The 12,415-nt window shown below is 51.9% G+C and overlaps 1 protein-coding gene across 1 annotated transcript; it reads right to left on the bottom strand.

Moving 5' to 3' along the window:
• Positions 1-248: 248 nt before the first annotated feature.
• Positions 249-1,690, bottom strand: Phlda2 (pleckstrin homology like domain family A member 2). The gene is made up of 2 exons (XM_028771251.1): positions 773-1,690; positions 249-526 (listed from the first exon to the last, which is right to left on the bottom strand). Coding segments are annotated over exons 1-2 (426 nt in total). The 5' UTR covers positions 1,198-1,690; the 3' UTR covers positions 249-525.
• Positions 1,691-12,415: the final 10,725 nt, after the last annotated feature.

Below are 12,415 nucleotides of genomic sequence, written 5' to 3'. Positions count from 1 at the left end.
CTCTGAGCAATCCCGGCCACCAGCGGTATCCTCTCAAGCCACACCCAGGAACAAAAGGTGGCCGAACCACACCCAGAGTACTTCCTGACCTGGAGAGGCTGTGAGCCCCACTGCCAGAAGACAGTTCATTCAAAGGCACTTTGAATGGTTCCTGGGATGTGGAGAGGGAATAACACTAGATAGGAGACCCTTTCACTGTCCCACCCTTCCACATATGCGCCCCAGCAGAAACTACGCGAACCACACAGTTTAAAAAAAAAAGAGAAATGGCATTGTTTATTTGGAATGAAAATATGGTATAAAAAATATTAACACGGAATGGTGGGTTGGAAGTAGGTAACCAATATAAATACGGTCCAATAAGTTAGCGCACCCGCACAGCGGGGGCAAGGCTCAGCAAGCACGGGAATATCTTCGGTGAAGAGCAGCGGCGGCGTCACCCGGGGCATCCATCCCCTGGGCTCCTGGGCTCCTGTCTGATGCGGCAGCGTGGGCTGGTTCCCGGCTCAACTGGTCCCGTGCGTTTCTGTAGGGAGAAGACTGAGTCAGGAGCTGCCCGGGTGCAGCCTTTAAGTCTCCAGGTGGGGCGAGGAGCTCCTACCACGCGTCCCAGGTCCCCTCTCCAAAGGGTCTTTCAAAGTCGTAGGATTTCTCCCCCCTCCCCCCGTAGCTTTTAAAATCGAAGTTTTCCCTACTGGGAGGCATGACCCGACCCCCATCCATTCACCCCCATGCCCGGTAGTCCGATGCCGCGGACGAGGGCGGTACTCACCACGGACCCAGAGCTCTCCGCTCTCCCGGCTCGGACTGCGTTTCAGACGCAGAGCGCTGATATCGGTAGCGGCAGCGGCGAAAGTCTTCCAGCGCCCGACGGTTCTGGAAGTCGATCAGCGCCATGGTGATGGCCGCATTCCAGCAGCTCCGGCCTGTGCAGCGGAAGTCGATCTCCTTGTAAAAGTTGGTGACGATGGTGAAGTACACGTACTTGGAGGTGTGCTCCACGCAGTCCACCTTGAGGATGGTGTTGAAGCACAGCTCCTTGACGCGCCCGCTGTTCCCGGAGAAGAGGCGCAGGCGGTCGGCGGTGAGCACGCAGCGCTTCTTCTTCCAGACCTGGAACAGGCTGTCGCTTCGCTTCTCCAGCTCGCCCTCGCAAAGAATCTCGTCGGAGGTCTTCTCGGTTTTGTTCGAAGCCATTTCGAAAGGTTGCACCAAATGCGCTCGCACTGCTGCGGGCCGCGGCCTCGGCGTGGTCTTTATAAGGACTCCGCCCCGCGGCCCAGACACGCCCCGAAGTCGGGCACTCTCCTACCCAGGCAGCCTCTCGGAGCTGACCCCCACCAACCGCCCCAGGCTGCCCCTTACCCATTGCTTAAAGCTACCGCTTATCGGAGGACGGAGGGTGGGGGGCGAGAACTGCTTGGCGCCTCACTGACGGGAGCCCCAAGCCTTCCCTCCAGCCCCAACGTCCCAGCTGCCAGGTGGAGTGACTTGCAGTCCCCTCCCCGCCCGGGCTCCGGCCCTGCCTGCAGAGGAATGCACCTCAGCGGTCCCTGCCCGATGTGACTCACGTGGCGGGAAGCCCCGGGAAGTGCCCCGACCCCTAGACGGAACAACAACGCTCAGAATCCCACTCACGGGGAGACCGAAGACTCTTGAGTACGAGGATCGTGGATCTACTGGGTTTTTCCACGCCCTGGCCACCGTCTCCTCCCACCTTGGGCGAGCATCCAAAGGCCTCCCACTAGACTTTCTTGGGAAGTAGCCCTGCCGCAACTGGCTTTATCACCCAAGTTGCTCCCCAGAGTTGTGCCTCGAAATTATCTGAGTTTCTTTTCCCTTCTGTAAAATGGGACAATGACCTTTGGTAAGTTAGGCAGTGAAGCAGTGGAAGGAGGAACAGCACCCTGCAGTGCTCAGCCACGTGGAGAGAAAGGCCTGCCTCCTTCCTTGTGTGCCCCAATCTAGGCAACAGACACCTCGGGCTGCGACAGTACAACTCCGACATGCTGGAAGCTCACGGGGGCTAGCAAAGCTAACTTCGGGAATTCGGGGACCGACCTAAGGGCCAGGGGCGGCGGGGGCGGCTGAGTCATCGCCTTTCAGTACACGATTTTATTTACCCTCTGCCTTTAAAGGTTTAATAGTAGCAGGAAGCAGACGCTGCTCCTCCAGGGTTCCCAGGGATGGGGGAGGGACCCCAGGAGTCCCCTGCTACGGTGGGATGGGGCAGGGGTGCTGAGGTGGGATAGGGGACAGAGGCGCTGCAAGAAAACTCTCAGCCCCACCCCCTACCTCCACCCCCACCGCTACTCCTACCCCCACCCCCACCCCCGGCTGCTGGAAAACCAGACACTGTGTTTCTAGGCGGGCTGGCTCCCAGTGAAAACTCAGGTTCCTCCATTTAAACAATTAAGACTGGCAGCCTAAAACTCCAGTTCGGTGGCCTGGTTTTGTTCTAAGGCAAATTTATACCGCAGTGAGGAGGCTGAGGCAGGAAGGACCCATTTAGGTCAGTCTAAGTTTTACAGCGAGGCCGAGACTAATCAAAGGCACATAGCAAAACTGAACTAAGAGAGCTGGAGAGGTGGCTTGGCGCTTAAGAGTGCTTGCTGTTCCTGCAGAGGACCTAAGTTTGGTTCCTGCTCCAGTTGGGTAACGCACAACCAGAACCATCTGTAACACCAACTCCAGGGAGCTCTCTCCGGCCCTCCCCTCCCCCTAGAACACACATACATACCATTAAAATAAAAATAAATCTTAAAAATAAAAAGAAACTTGAGACTGGACCAATGAACTCCGGGGTTAAGAGTACTTGCTGGTTTTTCAGAGGGCCTGGGTTGGGTTCCCAGCCCCTACAGGAGTCATCTATGACCCCAAAGGACGTCTTCTTCTGATGCCCTCAGGCACACATGCAGGCATGTAGGCAGGCAAAGCACTCAAACACATAAAATGAGCTAGTTTTTATAAATGTAAATATAAAACCACAAAAAGAGAGCTGGCAAGATGGTTCAGTGGGTACAGACACATGCTTTCCACTGTGCTGGCTTCAGTGTGATTCCTGGTATCAACATGGTGGAAAGAGAGAACCTGAGGCCCTTAGATTGTCCTCTGATCTTTGTGCATATGCGTGCGCGCGCACACACACACACACACACACACTGTATGCTTGAGTGCAGAGAGAGAGAGAGAGAGAGAGAGAGAGAGAGAGATCATAAGTATTGTTTAAAAAAATCTTTAAATAAAGAAATGAACAAAGCCATTGTGGACCTCCCCGCTGGCTCTCACTGTGTGTTCCACAAGTGGCCCCCACTCCCACTCCCGTTTCCAATACACACAGAGTCCTGACTTCCAGGGTCCCTGAAGAAAAATGAGCCTCACAAGCTCTCCCCAGGCCCTGAGGGGTGTGTGGAAGAGCAGTCCAGGATACCTACAGAAGAAAGGAGTAAAAATACAGAGAGACCCAGCCAGCCCTGCCTGCCTCAGATGAGAGCAGGCCAGAGAGTGGATGGGAGAGTGATCTTGAAGCCCTTGGGTAAGATAGGTAGTGACTTCACACTGGAGGTGTCCCAAACCTGACCAGTGGCAGGCTAGAAAAACTCCTGGAGAGGGCCAGCTTTCCTTAGTGTCCCTTCCCCAGGCTGCTTAGATGCAGCATGGCCTGTGCTGCCCTTTCATCTGTTTCCAGGAGCCACTCTACAAAGTTGAAAGTTCAGGGAAGGAACAGGGACTGTCTCCAGCTGCCCTGGGCCCCCATTCCTCAGCATTCCAGCCTGTTCTCCATGCTCTGTGCAGCTCAGTGGAGCTCTTGCTCCAGGCCTCTCAGACATCTGGGGCTGCTCAGGCACCTCTGCATGCTAGCCTGCATGCTGGAGCGGCAAAGGAAACCCTTCTTCCCAGTGGAGGCACTGACCATGGGAATGAGAACAGGGATCTGGTGCTTATGAGGATCTGGGAAGGGTCCCCAGAAGATCATGGGGGGCGGGGTCATAGCGGGGCAGGGTTTGCTATCTAAGCACCAGGCACTGGCCTAACTAACACCACCATCCCAGAGATACAGACTGAAAGTTCTAACCTGCGTCACTGGAGAACAAGCGCAAGGGACAGAGGGCCTGGCTGACCCCAAGGGCAGAGGAGGAGGGTGAGCACTCAAAGAGAACAGAGCAGGTGACTGGGGCTGATCCCTAGCACCCCAACTCCTTTCTTTACCTGGAAGCCCCACTGCTCTATGGAAGTTAGGACTGACCCAAGAGCAGGGTCCTGCAGTGGGGGAGGAAGTGGGAAAGGGAACTGGGAGGCCGTGCATGGAACACAGCCCTCTGTTCATCATCCTCCTGAGATCTCTATGTCCACAAACACCAGGCCCCTCAGACAAAGTCCAAACTGGGTGTGAGATGTGACAGTTTCTGCTGAGCTGCTGTCCAGTTGGGTAGAGCTGACCAACAATGCTAGACCCTCTGTCAACAAAGAGTCCCGTGGCTGGTCACCAGACAGCTGTTAGACTTCCTGTGGTCGCGCATGGCCATGTCAATAAGAATCTAGTTGGTACCTTGGATTATGCTCCTGGGTAGGTAAAGACTTTCTTAAAGACACCCTAGGGAACAGCTGCCCTACACAGGCACTCTGAAAGAGCAGTGTTGTGTCAGGGTTACATTGCCAGGAAGGTTCTTCTGTCCCCAACTCTCAGAGACCATCTGAGTCTCCTGAGTAAGGGTTCTGAGATGCCTACTTCTCAGGCTGTTGGATTAGGCATCAGGAAATAGCCCAGATGAGAGGCACTGGGACCCCAGACCTTTTTGTTGTTAGTATGCTGAGACAGGATCTTATGCAGTCCAGGCTGGCCTTGAACTTGCTGTGTAGCAGAGGACAACCCTAAACCGTTACTCTTTCTGCCTCCACCTGTTAAGTGTTGGTATTACAGGTGTTCGGGACCATCCTGGTTTTATGCAGTACAGCTCAAACACAGACCTTTGACCAGCGCCCAGTACCCTCTTTTAATTTTTAATTTCTTTTTACTTCTTTTTTATTTATTAGAAAAAAATCAGCAGCCAGGGCTACACAGAGAAACCCTGTCTCAAAAAACCAAAAAAAAAAAAATCAGTGTTATATTTTATAAAAAGAAAGAGAAACCAGGAATAAGTTTGGTGGAGGTGTGTTAAGGTGTGGGGGAAGGGGTGCCTTTGCCAGCCACACGACGGTATAATATAGAATAGAGTTTATTCAGGGCATAGAGAAGAAGGCAGAGAGAGAGAGAGAGAGAGAGAGAGAGAGAGAGAGAGAGAGAGAGAGAGGAAGAAGAAGGAGGAGGAAGAGGAGGAAGAGGAGGAGGAGGAGGAGGAGAGAAGAGGAGAAGAGAAGAGAAGAGGCAGGCGATAAGCACGTGGAGGGGGAAGGGAGTGTGGGAGAGAGAGAGTAAGGAGCTGGAGCAAGAGCAAGAGAGCAAGAGTTAATTTTTTTTTTTTTTACAGTATTTGTACTTGTCTCTGTATGTGCACAGGTGTGCCTGTACCACAGCACATGGAGGAAAAAGGACGAGTCCAGGAGTTTGTGCTCTCCTTCCACCATGCGTTCTGGGGACCCAATTCAGGTCGTCAGGCTGTTACTTGTCTTTATTTGTTGAGCTGTCTTGAAGGTCTCACCCAGCCCCCCAGTTCCTTTTATACAAATTCTTAAAAAAAAAAACCTTTTAAATTAAGAGCTGGAGAGATGGATCAGGGTTAAGTGAACAGATTGCTTTTGTAGAGGATTGCGGGTCAGTTCCCTACGGGGCAGCTCATAACAGGCTAACTCCAGTTCTAGGAGATCCAGCACCCTCTTCTGGCCTCCTCAGGCACTGCATACACGTGGTGCACGGATGTCTATACAAGCCAGCATTCATAAAATCACAGAATCAAGATAAACATTTTTAAAAAACCTTTAAATTTTAATTAATTAGATGATTCTGGACATCAAACTCTAGGCCCTGAGTGCCAGACAAGAGCTCTACTGAGATATACCTTCGTGCCCTGCTACTCTTTTCTGAAACAGGGTCTCAGGGAGACCAGGTTGGCCTGGGATTCAGGAGGCATAACCTTCAACGGAGCCTCCATCCTCCTTCCACTTGCCAAGAGCTAGGTTTACCGCTGCACAGTGCTACTCCTGTTCTTATGCAGGGATAGGGCTTGAACCAGTCACACGCACACTACACAAGCACTCTGCCAACTGAATTCTATCACTCAGGTTCCCGACAGCCAAGAGCAACCCTAGTACAAAGATCAGGCCTCACTTTCTTACGAGGACAAACTTTGGTGTGGATCGGGCTGTGCTCCTGGGAGGGATGCTGAACCTGGGCTCTAGGTCAGCTGACACCCAAAGAGGGTCCAGTGTGGCCCTGCTCCATGCTCAAGCTGGGGTCTTCTCCTTTCCATTTTGATTACACTACAAGGAAGCTGTGGGGTCAAGGCAGGGAGCTCAGAGAGGCAAAACGACTCAACTAATGGGACACAGAAGTGCATAAGATTCAAACCCAAAAAGTCTAACTAAAGGCTGAAGAGATGGCTCAGCAGTTAAAGCACTGGCTGCTATTCAGAGAGCCTAGGAATTTGATTTGTTCACAGTACCCACAGTAGGCTGCTCACAACTGCCAGTAATGCCTGGGTATCGGATGCCCTCTTCTGGCCTCCATAGGTACTGCATACATGTGGCATCCATTCACATGAACATATATAAATGAAATCTTTTTATTTTTTTCTTTACCTTTATTTTATATGTATGGGTGCTTACCTTACATGTATGTCTGTGTGCTGCACACAGTACACACAGAAGCCAGAAGAGGACGTCAGATCCCCTGGGATTGGAGTTTTAGACAGTTGTAAACCGCCATGTGGGTGCTGGGAACAGAATCTAGTTCTCTAGAAGAGCAGCCAGTGCTCTTACCCACTCAGCCGTCTCTCCAGCCACCTCCCAACCCCATTTGTTTAATTTTGAAACAGGGTCCCATTGTGTAGCCATGGCTGTCCTGGAAATCGCTATTAGACCAGGTTGGCCTTGAACTCAGAGATCTGCCTGCCTCTGACTCCGGATGCTGAGATTTAAGGTGTGTGCCACCATGCCTATCAATAACAACTCTTTTCAGAAGGGGGAAGGGTGCTGGTGAGATGGCTAAACAAGTTGAAGTATTTGTCATCAAACCTGACAACAACCTGTGATCCCTAGGACCCACATGGTACAAGGAGAAAACTGATTCCCATGGGTTGTCCTCTGATCTCCACATGGACTGGAGCATGTATGTGCACACGCATGTGCGTGCACACACACACACACCCCAAACAAGTAAAAAAAAAAACCCACCCTAGCTCTATTGTACTCAGTGCCCTTAACTTGATGTGGGGAGGGTGCTAGGTTAGGACCTATCAGAAGGTCAGGGAGGGGTGCTAAGTCTCTCACATCAGTCCTGGCCTAATTTACTAATATTTATTGGGACGGTATCTGGATTGACACAGTGTGAGCCACCCAGGCAGGCTACAGTGGGCCATGTGTTGCTAAACTTCTGGCCTGGACACTTGCTGTCCCATCCAGCTGTCTGGCCCCTAGGCACTGGAGCTGAACTAGGTGAGGCCCCGGCTCAGCTGGGAGAACAAGGCACCTCTTTGAAACTCCCCGAATGAGGTCACCTCCTTGTGGTGACAAGCCAGCCTGTGAAGCAGCCAGCCTGTGAAGAAACTGTGTATCATGGGCATATTGGGGGGGGTGTCGGGACTGAATGCCACCCACTTCCTCTGTGGGATGGCTTTCCTGCTTTCAAGATTTTTACCATGCCTCCTCTAGAATTGCTAGGGTGTCTGAGGCTTCCCTCTCAAGTGTAGGTGCTTGGGTGTACAGCAGGAGCCTGAATCAGCACCTAACACCACCTTATCTTAGGCCTGCATAGCCCCTACTCTAGGACCTATGAGCTAGGTCAGCCTTGGATCATTTCTCCTCCCAAGCTATAGTCTAAGCAAAGCCAGAGGTCTGGGGCAGAGGTTCATCTACCTGCCCTACCTGGTTTCAGGCTTTTGCCATCATCCTGGGCTCAGCCTCCCAGAGCTGTCCCTGGTTCCTATTTTCCTGAAGTGGTACTGGCTCACAGGTGCTTACAACATGTCAGCACTGTCACCTACAGTAACCTTGCTGATTAAGTTCTCAAGGCCCTGTTCAGAGGTCGTCAGCCCTGCAATGTAGCACACAGAAATGTCTGCCAGAACCAGTCAAGGCACTCAGATGATTCTGAAGACAGGTAGTCAAAAGCTCATCTGACCCACTCCTTACCCAATAGCATAGGCCAGACATAAGGTCTGCAAGAGCAAGATGTAGCTCCTGGGTGCCCTGAGCCACACTGGCAGGTGGAGCACAGACTCGCTCTTCTCAGGGATTGTTCCGTATGGAGCCTGAAGGGCTGGGAAATGGGGTCTTGCTGGCCAGGCCTGGGGAACTGAGCAGACCTACCTTCCTGACAGAAAAGGGAGGCAGAGCCTCGTGAGTCCTGTCCTATCAGGACCTCTGGTTAAAGAGCTGAAGGAGCAAACAGAACTCACTGTGGAAGCAGAACTGAGAGGGATCCGAGGGGCAGCCCTATACAGCACACACCATAGCACTTAACTGTTCGAGAGCTCCCAAACTGGGGTCTCTGTGGACACTTCTGGTCCCACCACACCTGGCTGAGTGGTGGCCCTTATAGGCTAAAGATGTATTTCCCAGGTGGCTAGAAATACCAGGACATCTCTATTTTCCTATAAGATACATGGAGAGGAAGAGTCCAGGTAAAGACTGGGCAGATGCCAGTGACAAGGCTACAACCTAAGGACACAGGGAGCCCATAGAGCTGAGAGTAGATGGAAAGACCCTCTGAAGTCTGCAGGGGACAAAGCCCTGCCGTATTTGTGGAACTGTGTTTTAAGTGCCACAGCGGGAAGTCACATGACCAGCAGGTCTGAGGGCAGTCTGGGTAACCATCCCTAGAGGCACACAGATGCAATAGCTAGCTAACAGTGTTTCTCAGGGCCACTCTTCTCAGGACTTGGGGAATTAGTGTAGACACAAGTCTACAGTCATTTTCACTCTGGGATATGGGCAAAGGCTCACTGGTGTTCCTCAGTTATTAGTGGAGGGCTCTGATAGAAGCTCTGTCAGGGCCAAGGGCAAGCCTGAGGTAGCTTTTCTGGCTCCACTCACAACCTGTGTAGAAGCACTGACGTGGGCTATGGAGGTGTCTGATGGCCCTGGCATCCAGCTCATGGCTGTCTTGGTCCTGAGGTGTGCTGAGGAAGCAGCTGGAAAGGCTGTCAGCATAGCAGGGCACTAAGTTTTAGCAAAGGCAGACTAAGGAGGCGGTCATTCCCAAGGTCATTCCCTTACCTGAGTATATATGCAGACTCTTTTGCCACCGCTATATACCTGGAGGACAACTTGAGGGCACCTGTCTTGCATACCATCCTACACAGAATGGACCTGACCAGTGAGTTCAAGCCCCTCACTGCCCCTAGCTCTACCCTCAGAGGTGAGTGACCCCCAGGGACCAGACCCCTACCTGGCATCACAGCAAAACTGGGAATGGATGGCCAGCCAAGTGGGGTTTGTTTGAGTCTCTGCATGAAATAGCCACAGAAGCCACCTGTTCTCTGTTCCCCAGATGAACATGGGCTCTGGGGGTGACAGTCCAGTCAGAATTTGAGCAGGTTTAGACCCAAAGGTGTGCTCAGGCTTCCTAGTGACAAGCATCCTGCTGATAGATGATGTGTGTCCTCCAGTGGTGGACTGGGAAGGCTTGTGTGGTAAGGGGCAGGGCCTAGACAGTGGAGTCCTGGGAAGTGAGTTAGCTGACACTGGAGCTGAAGCATCCATAGGGAGAGTATGATCTGCCCTGTGCACCACATCTTAGGTTGTCATGGACAAAATCCGGTCTCCACCTGTTGAGTCAGTATGGCCAGGCAACTGTTGCCACAAAGGCTCCACCCAGGAGCATAAAAGTGACTTGGACTTGGCAGGTGTTCTCAGGCCTTATTCTTCAGCCACTGGAGACCAAGAATTGTCTCTAGGTTAGTGGCCTGTGTGCCCTGGGCAGCAACTTCTTGTTGGGACTTCAAAGTCCATGTTTAGAAATCATTCCACACACTCTAGAAAGCAGGCCAGATGAGCCCTAGGGCTCTAGAACACCTGCCAGGCCAGTGCCAGCTTGTGGGTGGGGTCAGGGCCAGTCTGGGGTGAAAGAATGTGTGGGTTCTGCCTGTAGAAGAAGGCCTGGAAACTCACCACTGGCTTTCAGCAGGCCTGGGCCAAAGAGCCTCATGCTCATTTTGTAGGTAGCTGGCAGAAAGCCTGGAGCTATGTTGGAGACTGTTTTGATGGCCTGGCCCCACTAACAGGAACCCTCTGCAGGCCAAGATCTCCAGTAGGCTGGAGCTGGTGGTGGCACTCACTGGGAGCTTAGTCCTGAGCCAGTTCGCAATAGCCAAACATATGGGGACAGATGTAGCAGGTGTAGCCAGAGCTCCTCCATGGTATTAACACCCAACCCTCACCATCAAGTGTAGACCATGGCAAGCTAACACTAGCTAGCTCCACCCAGAGAGGAGCTGGGGCTAGACACTTCAGTGAGAAAGACCAGCTAGGCAACATAGCATCCCTTAGCCTGGGACTCTAGGGGCTATCTGTGGCTAAATGCCATCTCACCCTTCCATGGCCTAGGGTCTATCACGCAGATGATGCCACTGCCTTCCCATATACCAGAAGAACTGTCAGGGTTCTGGCTCTGCCCCTGACCCCAAAAGCCTGGGGAGAGTTGATGTGCAGGAGGAAGCTAGAAGACACAGCTTCTGACTAGTTAGATGCCTCATTTGGAATACTCCAGTTGACTGCCCAGTGCCTGGGGTATAGAGGCTTAGCTACCCCAGGTCTGCTGCTGGGGTTAGTGGATGGCAAATCTCCTTGAGGTCTGTTCTTTTACTATGCATTGTAACGCTAAATACTAACTCCCAAGGCCTTGAGAGAACCTGCAGGTACACAAAGTAATGCTAGGTGATCTTGCTCCTTAATTTAAAATTATTGGTTGAATAAAGATGCTGACAGCCTAAGAACTGAGCAGAAGGTAGGTAGGCGGGGGTTTCAATTCCAGGGCTGGGAGTCTGAGGAGCATAAGGGGAGAGAGAAGGTGGAGAAGACATAATGAGGTAGGTGAATCATAAAACTGGCCACATGGGCTGGCCAGTCAGGATGAGGGCCCATTCAGAGCATGTTGTGTCTTGGAGTTACTGGCAGGGAGACAGACATAATAGCATGGAGGATAGTATCTGCCCAGCTCTAGTTCCTTAAAGGTTTATTATAAAAGTCATGTGCCTTCATCTGGGAACTGTATAATTAAAGGCAGGGTAGAAACCTCCAGTTGAGATTACATACATACTACAGGGGTCTCTGAACACCTAACAGTGGCCAGTCAGGGATTTGGGCTCCATGCTGAGGGGCCATCTTCCCAATCTTGTGACCCCAGAGCATGGAACCTCTGACCACAGCTACATGGCTCAGTCCCAAGCAGGTGGTCCCTTAACACTTCACGTCAAGAAAGGAGAAGAAACTTACCTCTATTCTGGGTCATTCCCCAAGCTGCTCTCCTGTTGTGCCCTCTCACACCAAGGGTGGCACTGTCATGGCTCATCACTAAGAAGTCTGCCACAATACTGGGCACAACAGCACTTTTCACCTGTTGGATGTCTGCCAAAGGCATTTGCCTCACTTGAGTGCAGATGCCCTGGTGTGAAATACTGCACACACTGCTGGTGGCCATTGTTGATTCTCCTTCATTGAGGCCTATTGCCCAGAAGTGGTAAAATTGCCCAGAGGCAAGCTCAGCTCAGAAAGCGACCCTTTTATGTAGCTGTGACGCTAGCTGGGTTGCAGGCTAATATGCCTGAAAGTTACCCAAGCACATCATTTTGTACAGTTACCTAATCTTCTAATGTGTGAAATGCATTTATAAATGAAATTTAATTGGCTCAGATGGACTCTCTAGGTGCCCGTTGCTCAGTGATTTCCATTACACTGGCCTAGGAATAAGGAGCAGCATATAGGGCTATCATCACAGATGAGGCAGGATTCCCTAGGGAAGGACACGGGATGAAGGAAGGTCGCATGCCCACCTCCAAGCCTGACTTCTGCAGCCCTGTCCTGTAGCTCTTATGAGGCTAGGGACAGGGCAGCCATGTAAGCAGGCCAGAGACACTGGGCTTGTAGGGAAAGGTAATCACTTTTGTAGCTAACTTTGAGCCTGCAAAGCAGGCACTCCAGGAAGGAGGTCTTCCCCCACTAAGCTCAGTCAGAAATGGCCACCAGTCTGACTTCCCAGCATTTGGGAGGCTAAAGCAGGAGGCGTGTATATAGCAACATCATCTCAGCGCCATCCCTCTCC

The sequence above is a fragment of the Grammomys surdaster genome, unplaced genomic scaffold (genome assembly GCF_004785775.1).
Source record: "Grammomys surdaster isolate TR1022 unplaced genomic scaffold, NIH_TR_1.0 205, whole genome shotgun sequence".
NCBI classification, from domain to species: Eukaryota; Metazoa; Chordata; class Mammalia; order Rodentia; family Muridae; genus Grammomys; species Grammomys surdaster.
The sequence above is the reverse complement of the archived record's forward strand: the minus strand, read 5'-3'. Positions and strand labels throughout refer to the sequence as shown.

Coding starts and splice junctions, on each gene's coding strand:
- Phlda2 (XM_028771251.1), bottom strand. CDS start 1,197: ATGGCTTCGAACAAAACCGAGAAGACCTCCGACGAGATTCTTTGCGAG.